The sequence below is a fragment of the Tachysurus vachellii genome, chromosome 19, assembly GCF_030014155.1.
Source record: "Tachysurus vachellii isolate PV-2020 chromosome 19, HZAU_Pvac_v1, whole genome shotgun sequence".
NCBI classification, from domain to species: Eukaryota; Metazoa; Chordata; class Actinopteri; order Siluriformes; family Bagridae; genus Tachysurus; species Tachysurus vachellii.
The window spans coordinates 5,386,736-5,407,891 of record NC_083478.1 but is presented as its reverse complement, the minus strand read 5'-3'; the positions used below and the strand labels follow the sequence as shown (position 1 = coordinate 5,407,891).

At 39.0% G+C, this 21,156-nt stretch overlaps 1 protein-coding gene across 2 annotated transcripts in view; it reads left to right on the top strand.

Moving 5' to 3' along the window:
- The window catches only part of arhgef25a (Rho guanine nucleotide exchange factor (GEF) 25a), a 70,849-nt gene that overhangs the window by 17,928 nt on the left and 31,765 nt on the right, over positions 1–21,156 (top strand). The window contains exon 1 of one of the 2 annotated variants that reach the window (XM_060893439.1): positions 1,327–1,733. The exons of the other annotated variant lie outside the window; for it this stretch is intronic. Within the exon in view, the coding sequence (XP_060749422.1) occupies positions 1,640–1,733 (94 nt within the window). The 5' untranslated portion in view covers positions 1,327–1,639. Of the gene's footprint in view, positions 1–1,326; positions 1,734–21,156 lie in introns of those variants that run through there. 2 annotated transcript variants of the gene reach the window in all.

Sequence of the window (21,156 nt, the reverse complement as noted above, 5' to 3'; positions counted from 1 at the left end):
TTTTCATCACTGAAGGCTATTAAAATTAGCACATATCACCCACTCACATATCAGCAGGCTACTGTTGTACGATTGTTGCTCTGGTTATCTTGCATTATCTTGCTTCATTTTTGTCACTTTCAACACAGGGTCAGGGGTTAAATAGAGATTTAGGAGGTGGCAGTTCTGGAGTACTATTTGGCATTAGCATTTAGTTTATGTTATTAAATGTTTCATGTGGATAGTATGGAAATAGCATTTTTTTTCTGCTGTAGAACTACAAATTAATTTAATACGAAAATATATATGAATATAAAATATGGTTTCTATGTGTCTCATTATTAGAAAATTCTCATGGGATTTTCATTGGAATCTGTGGGTCATGAACGGTGTCCCCATGAGATGCTGTGGTTTGTTTGTGGGAAATCATGGGGTATATATGGAATCCCTGGAAAAATGTGTGGTATTTCCATGTATTGCCATGGAGGCACCTAAAGTTCAGAAAGTTTAAACAGGCATGAAGTGGCACTTACAGAAATGCCCTAAAACTAGATTTACATTGGACTTATATGTTGCTACTGGATGCTTGAATCAATACAGTATCTATCTATCTATCTATCTATCTATCTATCTATCTATCTATCTATCTATCTATCTATCTATCTATCTATCTATCTATCTATCTATCTATCTATCTATCTATCTATCGATTAAATCAATGTTATGTCCATGTGATCTCCTAATCTTTGCCTGCAAGCATCTCAAATTTTACTGATAACACACTACATTGTTTAAATCCTATAGCTGTAAACTTTTTTTTAAGAATTTCTAAAAAGGGGGACATAGCATCCTTATTTGTCTGAATAATTACACACACACACATACACACACATACACACACACACACACACACACACACACACACACATGATTCAGCCTGGCTATGAAATCGACAGCTCTTGTCTTGCACTGCAGATATAATTATATCATTAAACACATGTGCAGCTATTTTTGACACGTGTTTATCTTTGGTTCTGACTTTCCAGCTGATTGACGATCTGGAAGCAGCGAATAAGGAATCTGCCAAGTGATATTACATACCCAAAGGCTAAATGATACAATGAGACTTGAAACAGAACCAAATAAAAAATAAAAAATGGATCAGGAAGTGAGACCCTAAAAGAAAACACAAGCTGTAAAGAGGGGGGAGAAAAGAAAAGAGGGAAGTGGGAGCTGTATTGTGGACTAGCCAGTGAGTGGAGTTGCGGAGTTGAGCTCCACCTCCTCCCCCCCTCCCGTCTTGTGTCTCTCTCTGTTTCTACCTCGTGCTCTCAGCCAGTGGTGCTGTCTGATCATTTGACTAGGCGCTGAGCAGAAGAGAACAGGGCAGAGGGAAGATTGCTGCACATGGCAGGGAGAGAGAAACAGAAGGGCGAGCTGAGCTTTTCGCCTAATCTTGATTCTTTCACTTATAAGCCGTGACAACCTAAACCTAAACCTGAACTTGGTTTCTTTACTGGTTTTTTTCATCATCAAACCCCCACTGTTATCTTCCAAGGTTTTTCGGTTACCTCTTTGGGATTAACTTGGGGAGAGAGTGTGGGTTGACATGGGTCATGCTGGTTCCTCGTAGACTGGCTGCCTGTGATTGGGATACGACATGAAGGGCGCCCACCACCACCGGGGCTGTGCCTGCCAACACTTGTTCCGAAAAGTTATGGCAAAGTGCGGCTGCTGTTATGCCAGGGTCAGAGGTCAGTGACTTTGGTGTTCTGGTTCATGTTGTCATCTAATTTACTATCTTAAACAAAGTGCTCTGGTTAGTATTACAAATAGCTGAATGTTATTTTACCACAAAATTTGATCTGGTTGAAACTTGACCAAAGTGCTTTGACTGCTTTTGAGATCATAACAACATACAGCCTACATATATTTGTCTTGTTCTTCATTTCCCAAACATTTCTCATCAGATTCCTTTGCCTTAAATCCGCTTTGACAGATGCTCTCCTACCTTCTCCTTATCTGTCCTCTTGAGATTGACTGTGGGCATGCGCTTATGATTAAGCATAGCTCTGTGTGTGTGTGTGTATGTGTTTGTGGGCATACAGTATGTGTGTCACACATCCTCAGAGCAACAGACTCCTGGCACTTCACCTAATTAAAGATCCTTTTCTTTACTTCTTTTTGCCTTTTTGCTTTTCTTTTCACCAGTTTAACAGAAAAACCCATACATGTATGACTATTTAGTGCTTTTAAACACGTGCTATGAAGTGCTATTAAACAAGTGCTGCTTGTGTGTATATAGATGTGTCGCGAGCCTCCTTAGGTGATTCAACATGCTTTATTTATGCACTGTATAACACGTGGGTTTAGGAAACAGTAGGGGACCGGGCCATAGAGAAAAATTCCTTTCTCTGCAACAACAGGATTAAAAAACTGCTTTTGGTCTTCCTGCCTTTTTTGCTACCACCTTTTAATTTTTCAGCCAATTACTGAAAGCCTTGTAATTCTGTCTTTGAGGAACTCACATTTTGTGTGTTTCAGTAAAACAGTGGGATGTATGATGTAGCTGCAGTTGGTAGTAACAACAAAGGAATTTGGTTGAAATATCCAACTAACAACCCAAGAACACACACACACACACACACACACACACACACACTTGGTAGAGTTTGTGGCCAAACATCACTGCTGTGCTTCTTCTGTAGTTAACTAAAAGGGCACTAAAATCGGCAGCACCAAAGGCCCTCTTTTTTCTTTTTCATTGAACTCCTCACATCTGAATTAAGGGTGATTTTAGCGATTTTAGTAACGTTAGCTGAATATGCCAAGATGACCTCTGGTTCAATCCTGAGCTCAGGTTACAGCATTGCTTTCCTTGGGGTTCACCAGTTTCCTCCTACCTTCTAAAAAAAGCCAGTAGGTAAATTGCTGACAAGAAATGAATCTGTATCTAATGTATATGGTGCATTGTCCTATCTGATGAACTGGCATCCCAGCTGTAGTGTATTCCCAGATCCACATCATGATCAGGAAGGAGTAGCTGATGAAGTATGGAAGATGAAGATGAAAAATTTAAGCCTCAAAAACACAGCACAGACTGCCTTGGGCAAAATGCCTAAAATATACGTCATTCAGAGGGAATAGAATTGATAGCCAGATAGATATGCCAGTTTCTTCCAGATATTATATATAAAAACTACATGACTAAAACATCATGACCCGGCTGTGATTTCTACATGACTAAAACATCAAATCACTGGCTGTGATAGTGATTTGACTATGAAAATAATTCACTGTTTGCTTTACACTAATGATGTGATCAAAAAAGTTCTAAAAAAAGTGTTCTAAAAGTAGTAACATGCACTCATTAAACTTCAACAATGCACCGTTTAACTCTTTCGCTCTCTCTCCATCAGCTTAGCTCTTTCCTATGCAGAATGTGCAGAATAGGGTGCCACTCCATTCCATCAGCACTATGCCTGCAATTGTGTGCCACTTATTAATAGTTATTGTTTTAATTCTAGGAATTAACATCAGACCCAGCTGCTTTAATATAAATCACATTATCAGAGAGCTGAAGGTAAATGGAGACTGCTTAAGCTGATATATGACATGATATATGACCCTTCTTAGCCTTTTCTCCTTCTTTTTCTTTATTTTCCTCCATTTTTTCTATTCTTCATGGCCTTGTCAGCTCTTAGGCACCTTAGCTGCATTCTCCGTGATGGAGGAGGGTATAACATAGTGGTTTACATAAGAGTGTTTAATCATGCTCGAATAAGGGCTAAATGTTTACTCAGACTCTGGAATAAAGGCAACAAGCTAAATGTATTCAGCACCAGATCCTCTTCATGCTGCATTCTTGAGTTACACTCCCATTATATGTCAAGGCATCCAAACTGAGTCAAGACTTTGTTCGACTCATCAAATTGAATCAACTTACCGTAAACACACACATACAGTGCACATACAATGAGCGCAGTCTTTGTTTTGATGTTTATGATAGTCACAGGCACTCTGGAGTGGATTAGACTCACATGCCAGCCATTCACGTCCTCCTTCACTGCTGCGTAACAATAAACGCGGCAGCTCATGTTTCCTGAACTGAACTGTCTCACAGTTATTTAGCTCCACTAAGTCATAGCAGTAGAATTTCTAGAGTCATTAGAGTCACTAGTCATTAGAGTCACTTTCTGTGTATCTGTGATTTGCTACTCATTTCAGATCTTCTAATGTTTCACACTGGTGCATATTTTTTTTCAGAACCGCTTGTGCATGTTGCACTTTAGCCAGACCATGATAGTCATAATTACGCCGCTTTAACGTGCAGTTTCTTTCCGCACTGCAGCTGTTATTTACAAGCACAGCAGGGCTGAGCAGTATGACGTCTTCCTCTCTGTCTCAGTGACCACACCGGCCAATGACAATTAAGGCAACAGTGCTTATAAGGCCTAGAGATTCCAGAAGGCACTTTTGGGCATCTGTGTCTGAGTAGATCAATATCATTGAGCTTTTAGATTGAACTTAGATCTAAACGTATGTGCGTGTGTGTGTATATGTGTGTGACTGCATAGCCGAGTTTATGCTTTGATGAGGTACTCAATGTCTGATGGACTGTGGATCAGGATCCACAAGCTTCATGACTCCATACACTGACATTAGACGAAGCATTAAATTGCACTTTCTGAGATAATCAGTTACATTGTGTTAGTTATGCATTCAATAGCGCAAACACTGGGTGTAGAAATGGAAGAAGCAGAAGAGTTGCAGGAGATCAGAGTGTTATTCTGTCTGTATCATCTCACCTTCTGACTTCAGCCTTCCAAAAACAGGAAGCTGAGCTGAACCTCAAGAGGAAAACACATCTCAGGCCAACGCTGAGCAAGACAAAGAGGTCTCATTTACACTTATTTAATCAGCCTCATCATGTGGTGATTCACAGCAGTTTTTGTTCTTCATCGCTCATCCTGCTCCTCTGATTAATCAGTAAACCACAAGATATTTATACCTCATGAAACAGTATCTTTGGACTACGTTTATTTTTGTTACAAAAAGGAGTGCAGTACAAGGCTTTATAATATTTATGTCACTTTCTCATACATGAAGCTGATTTACTTTCTGTAACCTGATGCTTAACTGTGGCTAAAACAATCTGCAGGTGAACTTTTTCCTGACATAATGTAATAGTAAGTAAGTAAATAAAGTTTATTTATATAGCACATTTATCACAGCAGAGCTGACCAAAGTGCTGAACAAAGTCAAAAACTAAACATTACGGGGGGCCGCAATAGAAAAAGCCCTATCACCCTTCGCTTTTAAGCGTGAGCGAGGGACAACCAAGAGAGCTCTATCAGCAGATCTTAGAGATCTGGTGGATGAAAAAGGAATAAGATGATCTGTGAGATAAGATGGGGCTTGACCATTAAGAGCTTTAAAAACAAACAATGTGCTCCTAGAACCGATCTTTTATAGAACAGCCAGATGTTGAGTAATTTTCTTTCTACAACAGCATCTTTATCACCTATAGAAGAAATCACAGGTTTTTATTAACGTGTGTGTTCTAAATCATTAATGCTTCTATGGAAACAGGTACATTTATGGCAGATGCTCAAAAATAATCTAGTCCTAATCTTTTAAAAAAAACAACACGTTATTTGACAAAGAAAAACCTATAATCTGTATTCATATTGTAAAGTCATAAACCTATATTCATACTGTAAGGTTATCCATAATAACATGTTTATGGAAGGATTCTCTAAAGTTGTGAGTCCAGAGCTGTGGTGTAAGAGGAATAAAACACTTCAGGGCATGTTGGTATTGGAAAATAGTTCACTTTGTGGTGTTTATACTAGCCCTGCTTCACTTCAGCTTGTTGATCTATAACAACACACTCCCAAGTGTTTTTTTGTTTGTTTGTTTACATAGTGAAACTACATTATCTTTTTATTTTTTTTTAATAAATCAAACTGTTATTGTAAAGTCATGCTTTAAAGGAACAGTTTGTGAATTGTAGAGCCCACTGCTGCATGTAAAGTAAACTGCAATTGCAAAAATACACTTTGTTTAAACAGCCTAATCAGCTGCCTTTTAAGGAAAATGGGCGGGGCTAATTTCAGACTAGTTATATGTAAATAAATCCGTGATTTTAAGAAACTATCCATATTTATTGCATGGCAATACTGCAATCGATAGTTCTTCTGTGCTGTGTTTGAAGTGAATATGTGATTATAATTCGGAGAGAAACACTTTCTAATTGCAAACTACACCTGTAATTCTTCCCGATGACAAGGATTAGCTGTATTACATATAGAGCGCACTCAAGGTCGAATTGTTTTATAGCTGCTGGCTGAGAAATGGTACCTCTTCCTCTCTCACTGAGGAAATAAAGTGGTCACTCAGAAGAGTAATACCTACACATGATGTAAACTATAGGGCCCCTCATATGTGGACCTGTCTGGCAAAGATAGTGTAGTAGATGTTGACACTTTATCAACCTATATCCGTCTACCACATTAATCATACTTAAGGTCGGTGATTAAGCAAGATACGGTTTCAGACTGCGCTGGAGTCTGTACATAAGCTGCAATGTTGCATTTTTACCACTAGAAAGCCTCCTACGCATCGAAAGGTATTTGAAGAACGTGCAGGTAATCTCTCTTAAATCCATGTGGTAGAGGACAGACATTCTAAAGGGGCTCACTTGTGTGTGTGTGCGTAGGTTGGGTGTGTTTTCTACCTCTCTAAGGCTTACTGCCCATGCTCATCTCCCCAGTAACAATCATTTTCCCTTTTTTTGGCTGCTGTGTTTATGAAAGTTTCCACCACTTCCCCTGCATTTTTACCAGCATCTTCTCTCTCTCTCTCTCTCTCTCTCTCTCTCTCTCTCTCTCTCTCTCTCTCTCTCTGTTTTCTGATCACCTGCGTGGAAAAATGCAATTACAGCCACATCTCTGTCTCACAGTCACACTAGTTATACAAGTCTTTTTTATGAGATTCGTTTCAGATCTGTCCATTTTTTCTCCTACTACTGAAACGTGTTCAGATCTACCTCCCAATAAGTGTGTCTGACATGTAAACAGCTGGCAAAAGACAGATCAGATGCTGAGATATACTTTCCAAGTTGGAAACTATGTTCCTAGATTTGGCAACATTTTATTTGCCTTTAACGAGAGCCTACCAAAAAACTTTTTAATTGACCAATCACTGACCAATAATTTTCCAAATGACCAATTCCTGCTCAGCATTGTTACCAACAACCAGTCACTAATATAATTTTTCTTAAAGATCAATCACTGATCAATAATTTTCCCAATGACCAATCCCATATCAGAATTGTTCTTAAAGACTAATCACTGACCAAAAATTCCCACAATGACCAATCCCTGATCAGCATTATTCTTAAAGACCAATCACTGATCAATAATTTTCCCAATGACCAATCCCAGATCAGAATTGTTCTTAAAGACTAATCACTGATCAAAAATTCCCCCAATCACCAATACCTGATCAGCATTTTTCTTAAAGACCAATCACTGATCACTAATTTTCGCAATGACCAGTCCCTGACCAGCATTGTTCCCAACAACCAGTCACTAATGATAATTTTTCTTAAAGACCAACCACTGCTCACCATTGTTCTTAACGACCAATCACTGATCACTGTTGTTCTTTATTACCAATCACTACATATTCTCTGACAGAATGCTACTGTTACTGGTTCCAGGGCCGGTGCCTGTGCTCTGGTTTGGATGATTAATGTTTTTAGCCCCATAAAGGGGTTCTACTAGAAGCATTTTGAACACTGGATGTAGGTTCTCCCAAGAAAAGTTTCCACAGAAAAACAAACCAAAGAACACTTTATAGTGTTAAATGGAAACTTTTGTATAATCTCTAACCATGAAAAAGCTGGTGCTCAGACTGCAGATTTACTTTATCAAGGCTTTGGGGTTCAGTGTGTGGTCATTTTGTTGCTATGGGAACAACTTTTGAGTTTTTTCACCCTCATTACTGTCATTCAAATTTCAAAGTTTAAGGAAGTTTGAAGATTATTATACTGAAAAGAAATAAAAGAAATAATACGTGGCAGATAGAATGCAAATCGTAATCCTGAGACTAACAAAGTTTCCTTTGATCAGCTACGCACACAGCATTAAGAACGAGAAAGCAGCAAAGCATGTTTTTCTCATTTTGCATGTGAGCATTGTCTATGACCGTGTCTTCGCTGTGTATAAATGCAGACAGACATGACTTTACATGGTAAAATATCTTCTCAAAGCCAGAACTTGTAAAGTCCTCCACGTGTGTAATCATTTTATGCTGTTCATTAGTAACCTCCTTTATTTGATTATGTAACGGTTTGAAATGTGGGCCAGTTTTCAAAAGGTTTCCCTTGTTTCCTAAACAAGCACAGATACCAAAGTCAATGGAAACACAGTATTTGGTATTTCACCATAACTACAGAGATGATAAACACTTTATATATTTTAGTAACTGCTTTCCAGTGAGTGTCTACATGGGGTGTTGTGTGATTCAGGCTGCTGCCGAGAAATCTGAGGTGACCATGACGAATGCTATGTTCCAATATGGATCATATACTATGTGTGGATCTTTACTGTCTCTTTGTCATTCAATTGTAAGATGTTGGTCCTGGATGGACTGTAAAGCAGCACATGTAGCTTAAAAGCAAAGGATGCAGTGGAACAAGAGATATTTTTGACATAAGGCCCCCTCTTTCACACTCCCTGTTTGCCTTTCATTCCTACTTTCCTGACACATCTCTCTTTGTAAACTGCGCTTCCTGTGCAAGCCTTGCACACACACACACACACACACACACAGTACATTAAACATTCATTCATTCATCTTCTACCGCTTATCCGAACTACCTCGGGTCACGGGGAGCCTTTGCCTATCTCAGGCGTCATCGGGCATCAACTCCACACACACAAGGTGGAGGCGGGAATCGAACCCCGACCCTGGAGGTGTGAGGCGAACGTGCTAACCACTAAGCCACCGTGCCCCCCTACATTAAACATGATAAAGTAATATCATTTAAAATTCAAAAAAGTTCATTGATATTAAACAGAGATTAAAATCATTTTTAGGGCAAAACTGTTTCACTGTTTGTCTTTCTCTGTCTCTTTTTGCAGCTGGTCAAATTACTTTTGCTTCCCTTTTACTTTCCTTTTAATTTCCCTTCTGTTCACACTGCACTCGCTCTTTCTTTCTTCCCTTGCCACCATCCTTCCCATTAACATACCTTTTACTCTATTGTATCCTCTCTAGACACTATGATGTCTGGGATCCTACATAGCACAAGAATAACCTATTAAATGCAGCCGTGCATTCCATACCTTTTTTGGAGGAAAAAAAAAATGTTCCAACTATATTTATCAGATGTATACTTTCTCGCATGTGACTTAAAAAGATGCAGGCCAACACTTGAGGAAGAGGACTTTCTCTGACCTTTTTGGTGTGTTACTTTGCTGCGTTACAGAATTGTGTTTTTTAATACAAAGGTCCTGTATCGTTCGGCAGCCACCCGGAGCTTTGTCCCTAGAGGAGTCCTCAAAATAGAGGACTGCCAAACATTTTCATGAAATGAAGAAACAAATTTCAAAGTGCAAACAGTTCTGCAACCTCTCATGGCTTAACGGTTTGGCCCCTGGTCGATGGAAGAAAAAAAATAGTAGAGGGGGTTAAAGCTGTGGTGTCTGAGTGGAATATTATTGGCTGTTTTCTAAGAAGGGAAGGTCTTGGTCTGTTATGCAACAGGGCTAATGCTGTACTAAGAAATGATGAGATGTATACTGTTCCTCTTGACCTTATGGGGAAATCCGCAGCAGACACTATGCACTTGCAGTACGGTTATCTTGTGGTCCAGCTTTTTAAATACTCCTGGGTGTATTGGGTGTATTGAGTGGTTACATTTTTGAAGCATAAATACAATAAAAGAGTACTCTGCTCATTAAAACTGCTCATTGTGTGTTCAAAAGTTGTGTCCTGCCGGAAACCAGTGCTCAGAAGTGAGCAGAGCTAACGCCAGATTGCAACCTTAATAACCTGGTGCTTGTGGCCAGAAAAGTGTACAGCAGATACTGTACACTTTTACAGTGGCCTGAAGGGGCGGAGCTTCTGGGACTGAAAATAATGTTTGCATAATGTTGGCAAAACTCTTTAGATTATATAGTTTGTAAGTAGCATGTGATTTTATTTTTACATGAATGAAACAAGACGAAGAAGGCGTTTATTATCATGGTTCAGTGCAGTTTGTTCTCTTGCAATACGCATGTGACGGACCAGCTGTCAACTTATATTTCAGGACGTCTATTTATTGTATTTACTTTATGTAGAATTGCTGGGTGTTCATTTGATTTAGGAAATATTATGAGGTCACAAATTAAATGTCAGCTGAATAAATGATTTAATATAATAATAATAATGAGGCAGTATGTATATCTTTCACAACATAACTTTTTAACATTTAATAATCTCTTATGTCAGCAGAATGAGCAGGTAATTGATACGTTACAAATTCTTGAACACGCTTTTAGAAAAAACGCTCAGTAATGTACGGCGAAAAAGCTAGAAATTGTATAGTTACAATCTTGTAATCTAATAGTCACCCATAATAACAAGTGAGGCTTAGGAGGTATAGATCTCATCTGGTAACACACTACAAGTGACATACTACATATAAAATATCCATTATTTTACCTCACGAATGTTGACAAGTCTTCATTTATGTTATTCATTTATATCTTGTAAACAAGGTGTTACCAAGCTGGCATATAAAAATGTGTGTGTGTTGTGCATCTTTGTGATTACTTATCTTTCATGTAGATGTCCCTAACTCCCATCCACTTGGATTTAGTTGCTATGGCAATGTGACGTAGACAAAATCGAGAGCCATGGCAAAGAATAAAAATGGGAGTTTGAGAAACGAGCCAAACAGATGCTGTACAGAGTCAGTGTGCATTCAGTCGCTTCGCATTCAAACGGTTAAATAAACATATACAGGCTGCTGCTGCTGATGGCTCTCAAAGAGTTGTGATGAATTTCTTTACTAAACAGAACAAAAAAAGAAGCAGCAATGATTTGTGTCTTTGACACTTTCCTACAGAAAAGGGGTAAGACGTATTTAAACTCTACGTCAGTAGTCAAAGTATGTTGGGAGCTAGAAACATAATGTCAGTATCATAATCCATATTAAATTCTATGATTACGTTCGCACAGGCTCGAGCACACACTCTTCAGAGATCTGTAACATTATCTCTACCATATTACGTGCACCATTTTATTATAAGCGCACGTGTCCTAAGCTCTCAGGCAGTTACAGTTTTAAGAGAGGACAAATGAAAAGCAGAGCTACTGTAGTTTCTGTCCCACTAAATACCTCTGATGTGCAGGCTGCGACCAAACGTGTCCTTTAAAATGCACTGACCATGCAAGAGTGGTGCTCCGAGTGGTGCCACAGGAGGCTGCTCAATCTGCACCTTAGAGCTCTAGATGTAGAAGGAAAGAGAGATAAGGGCTCAGGTGTTGTGGCCTAAATCAGTCTGCAGTTTGGTGTCAATTTGATTGTTTTATGTTTCATAGCTTAATGTGGTGAATTAAGCTGTAGGCAGAAGCCAGGAGGTGAGGAGGCAGGCTGGCTCTACTGCTTTTCATCTTTTAATTGTTGAAGTTACACACACACACACACACACACACACACACACACACACACACACACACACACACACACACACACACACACACACACAGGCTTCAGTGGTCTCGTCACTGCAGATGGCTCCTCAGTACCATCTGGGTCCCCAATGCAACTTCACAAATCCAAAGCTACAGTGAGTGTAAACACACACACACACACACTCACACACACTCACACACACACACACACACTCACACACACACACATTTGTGGGCTGAAACTTTGGCAGACATTTCCATAAACACGATGCTGGTGATAGTTCTGGAGCTGGACCTTGTACCATCTGGAACCTGATCACCTTTTTTTTTTTTTCAAAAAACCAAAATTCTGCTGGTCTGGAACCAAGATAAGCTGACACCAGGGCCTCGGATAATATTTTACTGGCATAACAACAACTTGAATAACAATTTTTATATCTGGTAAATTAAAATAAGATGAGAAACAGTGGACCGTAGAAGAACCAGTTGTTTAACTGGAACTTGAAACTGGCTTTAAAATGCTGATGCTAATGCAAGGATTTTAATGCTATGCTTATTTTGGGAGGAAAAAATCTGACATCTAATGAGTCACATTAATTATTTTCATTAGCAAGCTAAAAAAAAATCTCAGCTTATAACTGCGGGGTTTATTGAACATAAGAAATTGAAACCAGTTTAATAGGAGTTACATTGTTAATGCTAATTGACACAAATTTCTCTACTGCTTGTGTTTTGAGTTCTTTTGAGTTCTTGTGTGCTTTTTGTTTATGTTGCTGTGTCTGTGTTTTGGTTTGGTCTCTGCCCCGTCCCATCTCTAGTCTCTTACCTAATGTGAGCAACTGTTCTGAATTCAGCCCTGGATTAGTTTTTTTTTATACTCTTCTGTTTTGTCTACTCCTTGCAACGTCTTGCTCATTGCAAGTGTGTCTCTAAGCCTTGATTCGTTTCCAGGTTTCTGCATTAGGTTCCCACGTCTCTCTCTCTCTCTCTCTCTCTCTCTCTCTCTCTTTCACTCTTTGTCTCTCTCTCTGTCTTTCAACTTGGTTGTTGTTCATGGATTGTTGCAGTTTATTTTTGTCTGCCAGTGTTCTGACCCCCAGTGAACTTCACAATAATTACTGGATTCAACCATATAACCAAATTGCTGAGTTTATGCATTCTGCTCATCTCTACCACACATTGCACTAACTCTACCATTACGTCCTTTGAGATGCTTCATACTCAGAACCATCAGACAAAAGCAACAAAATCTTGTGGTAATCGGTGCTAGGATGTCTTTGAGTTCAATATACAGTAGATGATAAAAAGTGTGTTGCAATATTTTTTGCTACATTTATGCCATAAAATTAGGGATTTCCAAAGCCACCATGTTAGTTAGATTTTTGGGTTATATGAGATTCTGTTGAAATAAAATAGTAACAGTAAACAATTCCTATATGTAGAGTCTTCCAGACAGACATGACTCCAGCCCTGATCTTGGTTTGTTATGGTCTATTCTTCTAAGATTGTTGGATTCATGCGATTAAACTTGATGCACTTAGGGTGAGGTGAATCAGGCAGAAATAAATACAAAAATGAAGCAATACCAGAAGCAAATACCTGTTTTTACTCATCCTGAATCGCAGTGAAGGGGTCAATGAGTTTACTCTCTGCTTGTAGCTGTTAGGAAGAAAGCCTTATCTGTAGCTGCTTATTAAAAGGTCTGATCTGTTGATGCAAAATTCAGGCTAAATGGTACAATTTCCTTCTTCACTTCCTGGGTTTAATGTCAGTGTCTGTCTCGAAAACCACAGCGAGATCGTAGTTGCAATGTCGGACCCCTGTGTTGGTGCCAGTGGAACGGAGGCCAATGGCTCCCTGGCAGAAATTAGTGTCCGTAGAACACAACTACAAGGCTCCAGTTTAGGCCTGCGCTTAGTACTGAGCTCACATAAATGACATCCATGAAAAATAATATTGTACTAGGGGAGGAAACCGGAGTACCCGAAGGAAACCCCTGAAGCAAGGGGAGAACATGCAAAACTCCACACACACACACACACACACAAAAGGCAGTGACAGGAATCAAAGCCCCAACCCTGCAGTCAAACATGCTAACTACTAAGCTACTGTGTCATTCAAGCCAGTTGTTTGGAATTGCCCTTTTAAATGTCATACCAAATTTGCAAAGAACCACAAAGAAATTTAAGTATAATTGATAAATATTATATAATACCGCACCTCTGTGGCAAACATAGATGCACAGTCTCCTGTTGTTACTGTGATTGTAGGAATGTATGTACTTATCTAGTTAATGTAAATCTGTCCCCAATGACAGGCCCTGAGAAATCTTCAACATGTATGATAGGGATGATAACCATTGATAACATGTAGCACACTATATGAACATTTTGAAATATAATCGACATCTCATAATGACATTAAGAATGAGTGGAATGGGGAAATAGCATCAATTCTGTCTTTCTTTTTATGTACAGCTCACATCCTATTTTCTCATTTACTCGGTGCTCATTTAGTACTCCGTAGTGCCGGGTTCAACCCTTGGATCTAAGACTCAAAGCCCAATGCTCCAGCATTTTGCAAATCTTATATCTTATACTGGACTCAGAGAAAATTTGACAGACACGTGTCTCTATAGAAGAATAGAGTCATAAGAAGGTAGCATATCTTGCTCTTGGTATCTTGAATGCCACTCTCATACCTTTTTTTTTCACTCCCGGGCCTGACATTAGTTTTGCATGTTTATTTTTTGCCACAGTGGCACAGTTGGTGCATGTGTGCATATGTTCTGGACATCTACTGATTATCTGGTTTTATAATATTTACTTCATGTTCTGCATTATACTAAAGTTAGTTCATATGCACACCATGTGACAATTTCAATCTTCTGTTGTATTCACGTGTGAACATTGTGTATCAAGGACGGCTTCCTCTCTTATGACATCCTTTTCTATCGCTGCACCAGTGTCCTGAGGGACATCTGAAGGAAGCGCAGCTAGATGGCTCTATGTTATGGGCTCTTCCTTTATTGCTTGTGGCTTTCCTCCACCATACAGTAATCACTCACACAGCTGGCCTCTGCTCCGAACTGGACTCATGTAACAACCACAGAGCTGGAGTTAGCACTTCTGAGATGCCTGGAACTGTTAGTAGATTTAAATGAAACGAAGAGTCAGCAGGACCACTTTATATGGGTTTATCCTGGCTCTGTACACATTAATATTGAGGCAGACAGCCTAATCAGCACATTTATGGGATATGATGTACCAGCAGGGCATTCCTGATTATACACTGGTGCTCTGAGTAATTCACGGGTCGGAGCTTTGTCCATAAGTCACTGGCAATTTACTGTCACTTTCTCGTTCCTCATTCCCTGCTCTCTGGTTCTTGTTAGACATCGGTGTGCATTTAAGTGGAAAACAGACACTGAGAGCTTGCTATCTGTGGAACCTTTGTTAATTATGCTGCAATAGGTTTCTTTTTCAGGTTTCCTGTAATAGCAGAGGCACCAATGATGATTCAAATCTGCAGCTCATCCTGGTTGCCATGTGCTTTAGTGCTCAAATCAGCATCTTTGGTCATGATTTGGCCAGTGCTCATAAAGGAAAGACAAGGCACTTTGTGAGTTATGAGAAGCCAAAAGAAAGAACAGCCAACATTCAGTACTCATTAAATTAAAGAGTGCAAAAAACATGTTGGATTTAATCCCCAAATATGGAGGAGAGCATAAATATGAGGGCACAGTGAAACAGCAGTGGTGCACTCGGGCGAAATAATAAACCTGAGAAATGAATATAATCATAACCAGCACTGCTAAATTTACTTAAGTGTGTTCCTGATGCAGGGGAGGAGAGAGCCCAGGCTTGCAGGGTTATTATTTGAGAATTTGCTTCAGTACTTCTCAATGGCCCTGTGTTTCAGGTGCACCGTTCTTTCCATGCAGTTGAACTCACACGGCTCCATTTCCTCTGAGTAGGTGATATGCAATCTGAGGGCCGGGTCTGAGTGCAGATGAAGTGCTCAAAAAGAGAGGGAGATGGAATGAGTGTGGGTGTGACAATCATGACTCTGCTCTTGTTAATAGAGGTGCTTCTTGACCAGGTCAATAAATCTGGATAAATCTATATGCACACTTGTATCCTACCTGCTGTGAGTTTTAAATTAGTTTCGCAATGACGGTAGAGCAGGATTTTTGTCAATGTGTGTGTTTGTCTGTGTGTATTTGCACAGGCCACTCAAGGTTAGCTATTGGTGCAAAGGCAAAAGCGTGAGTGTGTATGCTCCACTGAGCCAGACAGCAGTGCATGAGCTTTGGGCAGTAGCCAAATGCGGGCTCTATGGCACAGGCAACCGAGAGCTGACTAAAGGCTTTTAGGTCCCACAAGACTACAGCACTCTTAGATTCATTACTCCCAACACACACACACACACACACACACACACACACACACACTCACACACTCTCCGGCTGAATGGCTGCCTCAGCATTCAATCAATATACGAAACCTGAGACAGAATTCTTCAAAGAATCAGCACCTGAGGGCCGATTAGCAAATATCTAGCAACAATATGCAGGTATAAACAAACAGGGATTAGATATAGAATTTATGTTTATGGTAATGTGGTAATGTATTTACTATGTACTCATGTACACCCTGTGCACACCCAATGTACAAAAAGCAAAAACACCAAAATTGATTAAACACACACACATACACACACACACACACACACACACACACAAACACACACACACACACACACACATATTTGCCCACTCCACTTCACATGCCTATTACCATTTCTGCTCCCTCTCTCCCAGTTAAGTCAATCTTTGACCATTTCTCTTACCATATCTATCACACACTGCAGGTCTGATCATTAAAAAACATAATTCACAGTTGATTTTGCCTGATGTTTTGGATTCATGTCTTGTCACAGCTTATACCCATGTTTCTCTGAATATTTTGGAATTCTTTGTAAATAACTAAAATAAGGTAACATTAAAAAATCCAAAGGTGTGCAAACCTTCGCAATGAACTGTAAAGATAATGTTTTATGATGGTGCAGTACACGTATTTATTAAGTAGGTGCAGTACACGCATTTCAGACATACTAAGAGGAGATGCCAACTCCATGTGGTCTTTGGGGACAGACTGTCTGATTATATATTTTCACACCCAAATGAGGATGGGTTCCCCTTTGAGTCTGGCTCCTTTCAAGGTTTCTTTCTTTCCAACCATGAGAGTTTTTCCTCACCACAGTCACCTACAGTACAGTAAGTCACCTCAGACTCGCTCATTGGGGATAAATACATTTAAATATATCTAATATTAATCTTGAATTTTGATGATATTAATCTTTATATTAACCTTTTGTTTTATGTTTATGTTCTGTAAAGCTCCTTTGAGACAATGTCAATTGTTAAAAGCGCTATAAAAATAAATAAAAATTTTAATTTTGAATTAAATATCTTCAGTCTGTAGGTTTCCGACACATTCTTTGAACCTGCTGAGGTTATGTTGAGGTTATCACCACAAGTCTGATTTAATATTAGTCAGGACACTATTGGCTTTCAGTGTGAGATGCTTTTACTTCTGCTGGGATAAACCTACACAGAATTTAGTGGTTAAAGCTAATGACTTCAGATTTTAGGGTTCAGAGCAGAAATGGAGCCTTTTGGAGTTTTGGGTTTTTTTAGCTACTGGTAAAAAGAGTTAAGAAATAAAAGATTGAAATATTTCATCAGGCAGCATCACACCACTTTGTTGTTTATTTTAATACACATATATGACATTTTTTGGATATGTGAAAAATAGATTGACTGAAACAAACAGCATAATACTGATTTAAAGCAGACATTCAAGTGCTTTAAATTCATTACATCTTGCTTGAACTCTCATTGTTTTATTTTAAATCCAATATGCCAGGACAGAGAGTGAAAACAACTGCCTACTTATCGACTGCACTGTAACTGCAGCTGCCTCTTGGTGCCAATGATTTTTTTTTCCTTGGTAAGCTTAGAGCTCAGAACAGGAACCATGAAGAGCCATTAGTGAGTAAATGAAAGAGAGAAAAAGAGAGAGAGAGAGAGAGAGAGAGAGAGAGAGAGAGAGAGAGACAGAGAGAGACAGAGAGAGTGAGAGAGAGAGAGAGAGACAGAGAGAGTGAGAGAGAGAGAGAGAGAGAGACAGAGAGAGTGTGTGAGAGAGAGAGACAGAGAGAGAGAGAGAGAGAGAGAGAGAGAGAGAGAGAGAGAGAGAGAGACAGAGAGAGTGTGTGTGTGTGTGTGAGAGAGAGAGAGAGAGAGAGAGAGAGAGAGAGAGAGAGAGAGAGACAGAGAGAGTGTGTGAGAGAGAGAGACAGAGAGAGAGAGAGAGAGAGAGAGAGAGAGACAGAGAGAGTGTGTGTGTGAGAGAGAGAGAGAGAGAGAGAGAGACAGAGAGAGAGTGTGTGAGAGAGAGAGACAGAGAGAGAGAGAGAGAGAGAGAGAGAGAGAGAGAGAGAGAGAGAGGTGTATAAGGAAGGAGAGCCTGACATCAACTTATCATAGGAAGGGATGCAGGCTAAATATGCCTGACTTTTACTTTTGGCTGTTAATTATCCAATCCACTAACCTGTACTGCACTTGCATTAGGAAAATGCATCTCTATAATCCGTCCTTGCTCTCAAGCACGCCATTAGAGAAATGAGTTGCTGATGGCCCAGATAGTCCTGAGCAATCTAGCAGTGGAGCTCTTTTTAATCTCTATAATACATGTGCGCTCTGCCACAGTAAAGACAAGAGAGACAAACATTCTCAGTTATGAACATTAACACACAGACATCGCACATGAGGAAAATAAATATTGTTGTAGATATATAGGTGATTGTTGAATAACTCACCTTTGCAGGGTCATTTCTGTTATACAAGGGTTTATTATTTGCCCCGTACAAAGTATAGACAGAGTATACATCTATCTTAGAATATGATGTGCAATCAGTCAGGTTTCAAGCCTCAGCACCGCTGCTAAAATGCCACTGTTGGGCCCTTGAGCAAGGCCCTTAACTCTCTCTGCTCCAGGGGCACTGTATCATGGCTGACCCTATGTTCTGACCCCAACCTCCAAAGCTGGGATATGTGAAGGAAGAATTTTCTCTATGCTGTAATGTATATGTGACTTTGTCTTTTTAGTAACAGTTTAAAGTATGCAGACATCCTGCAATGCATGAGAACTGATGTACTAAACATGTAGGTGAGTTACATAGAGTACCAGTAAAAGTGCAGCATTCTTTACATGATATATGCTTGCAGACCACTAGAACATTTAACAAATCATTTCTCATTTCCTTGAAGGATGTGTTTGTGAGTATGTGTACATTGCTCTGTAGTGATTTACCTCAGTATGTTTAGGCACCCTGAATCATGTGAGAGTGGCAGCTGGATGGTAAAGCCAGCCTAAGGCAGGCTGCGCTCAGAAAAGCTCTTCAATCTCTCCACATCACAAAGCAAACCCTGAGTCACACTGTCTCACAGTCATATCCTAAGACACACATACTGTAACACTTACCTAAACGCAGAAATTAGAATGGAAAGAAATAAAAATATACACACAGGCTACAGACAACTAGTAGATTACAAATAGCTGGAATTGTAAAGCGTACTTATAAAGATACGCTTTAATTAAAACATATTTGTACAATTTCCTCCTTGATAGTGTTTGATCAGCAAAGCTGTTTGCGGTCTGATGTTTTCTTAGTTATTGCTGTATCAAAGGAGACTTACGTTGCTAAAAGTAATGGACGTTTATCTCATACAGAAGTTTCTCATATCTACTTAAACTACATCTACTTTTAGGGGCGCGCGTGTATGTGTGATCACGAGCCGAGCAAACTACAAGAGAGCTGGAAAGCTGCCAAGTCAAAAAAAAAGAAGTTATTGACTGACTTCTTTGCCACATGAGTCTAAATAAAAATCTCACATATGATCTTATTGTGGGGTTGCTGAGTTTCTGAGTAGCGTACTGATGACTGTGACTCATGAGCTAATACAAAACAAAACAAAGCTCACATTGGGTTTATGACTAGCTTTGTTCTGTGCTAATGGCGTATTCAAGTAATGGCGGAAAGATCGTATATCTGTGTTGAACGCACATGAGAGTTACGACAAAGTCGTAATTACGAGTGGGAAACTCGGATTGCGTTCAATTGCTCTAGGGAAGCGTCTGTTTACTTTGGTCGAAGCAAGATGGAGCTTTCCTTTCTCTTAACTACTAAAATTGCAGCAAGATTTGAAATCAAATGGAGAACAAATAATGTGCAGCAGATGTTTTTTTTTGTAAGTTTTTAATCAATGTATAAATCCATTGGGGTCAGAATAAGATTAGATTAATTACATATCATTAAACAATGAGCTTAAATCTTAAGCAGATAGCTTGTATTTTAATGAGATGCATTGTATCCCAAACACATGGTAATTATATAATAATAATAATAATAATAATAATAATAATAATAATAATAATAATAATAATAATACCCACAACTCTGAAACTCAGTGGTCAAAGCAAATCTCAAGTTTATCATTCGTAATTATGATATTGATGTTGAAGTCTATGTGTTAAACTTATAAATACAACATTTCAGACATGACTTGCACCATATCTTTGGGCACCAAGCATTTCTGCCTTGGTGGCATGTCCATAAGAAAACAAGGTGACATGAATGGGTTCAGTGTCTGTAGTTGACGGTAAATTTGTTACGTAAATCGAACGTTTTCTCATTTAAGAAACTGATTTCATGTATTATGTGTTTGTTTTATGCAAGTCATTGTATTGTATGCACTGCATTTCAAATATGATATCATTGAACAATTACAATATAACGTAAAGATTCATAAATGGATTCAATTAGCTTCATAAATTGATTAAAAACTTTAAAAAGCAAAACTGATGAGCATTCTTTGTTATTCATTTTCTAAAAGTTGAGCTTAAACATTTTTTAGAAAGGATTTTAGAAGAGATGATACTTCCATTTTTCTCCAAAAGTGTAAGTTACCTGACAGTGATTTGAACGCACCTAACATCCTAAATGAGAACTTTCCAAGATAATTTGAATGCACAGCAAGAGACATTAATAATCAAACGATCAAACTTACTTTACTTACTTTATCAAGTATCAGCTTTATGAACTAACTTTGCCTTTTATGTGTCAAATAATGACTTTCATTGCATCCAGGCAAAATAAAATAACCTGGTGAAAATCCAGACTGATCATTGCAGCAAAGGTGCAATGGGACACCAGACACCAAACCTTTCTTGCTGGGTTGATTATTATTTGGAGTAGATGAAAAATTCTGTGAATTCAATTGTTTAAACAGTTTCTTTAACATTGGTTTGAAGTTTGCATGTGACTTGTGGTTCTACAGCACTGGTGTTCTGCATGAAAAAGCCCCAGCACCAGCTGCGTTCCTTTTTATTCTTAGAACTGTTGTCCCGATTTGTT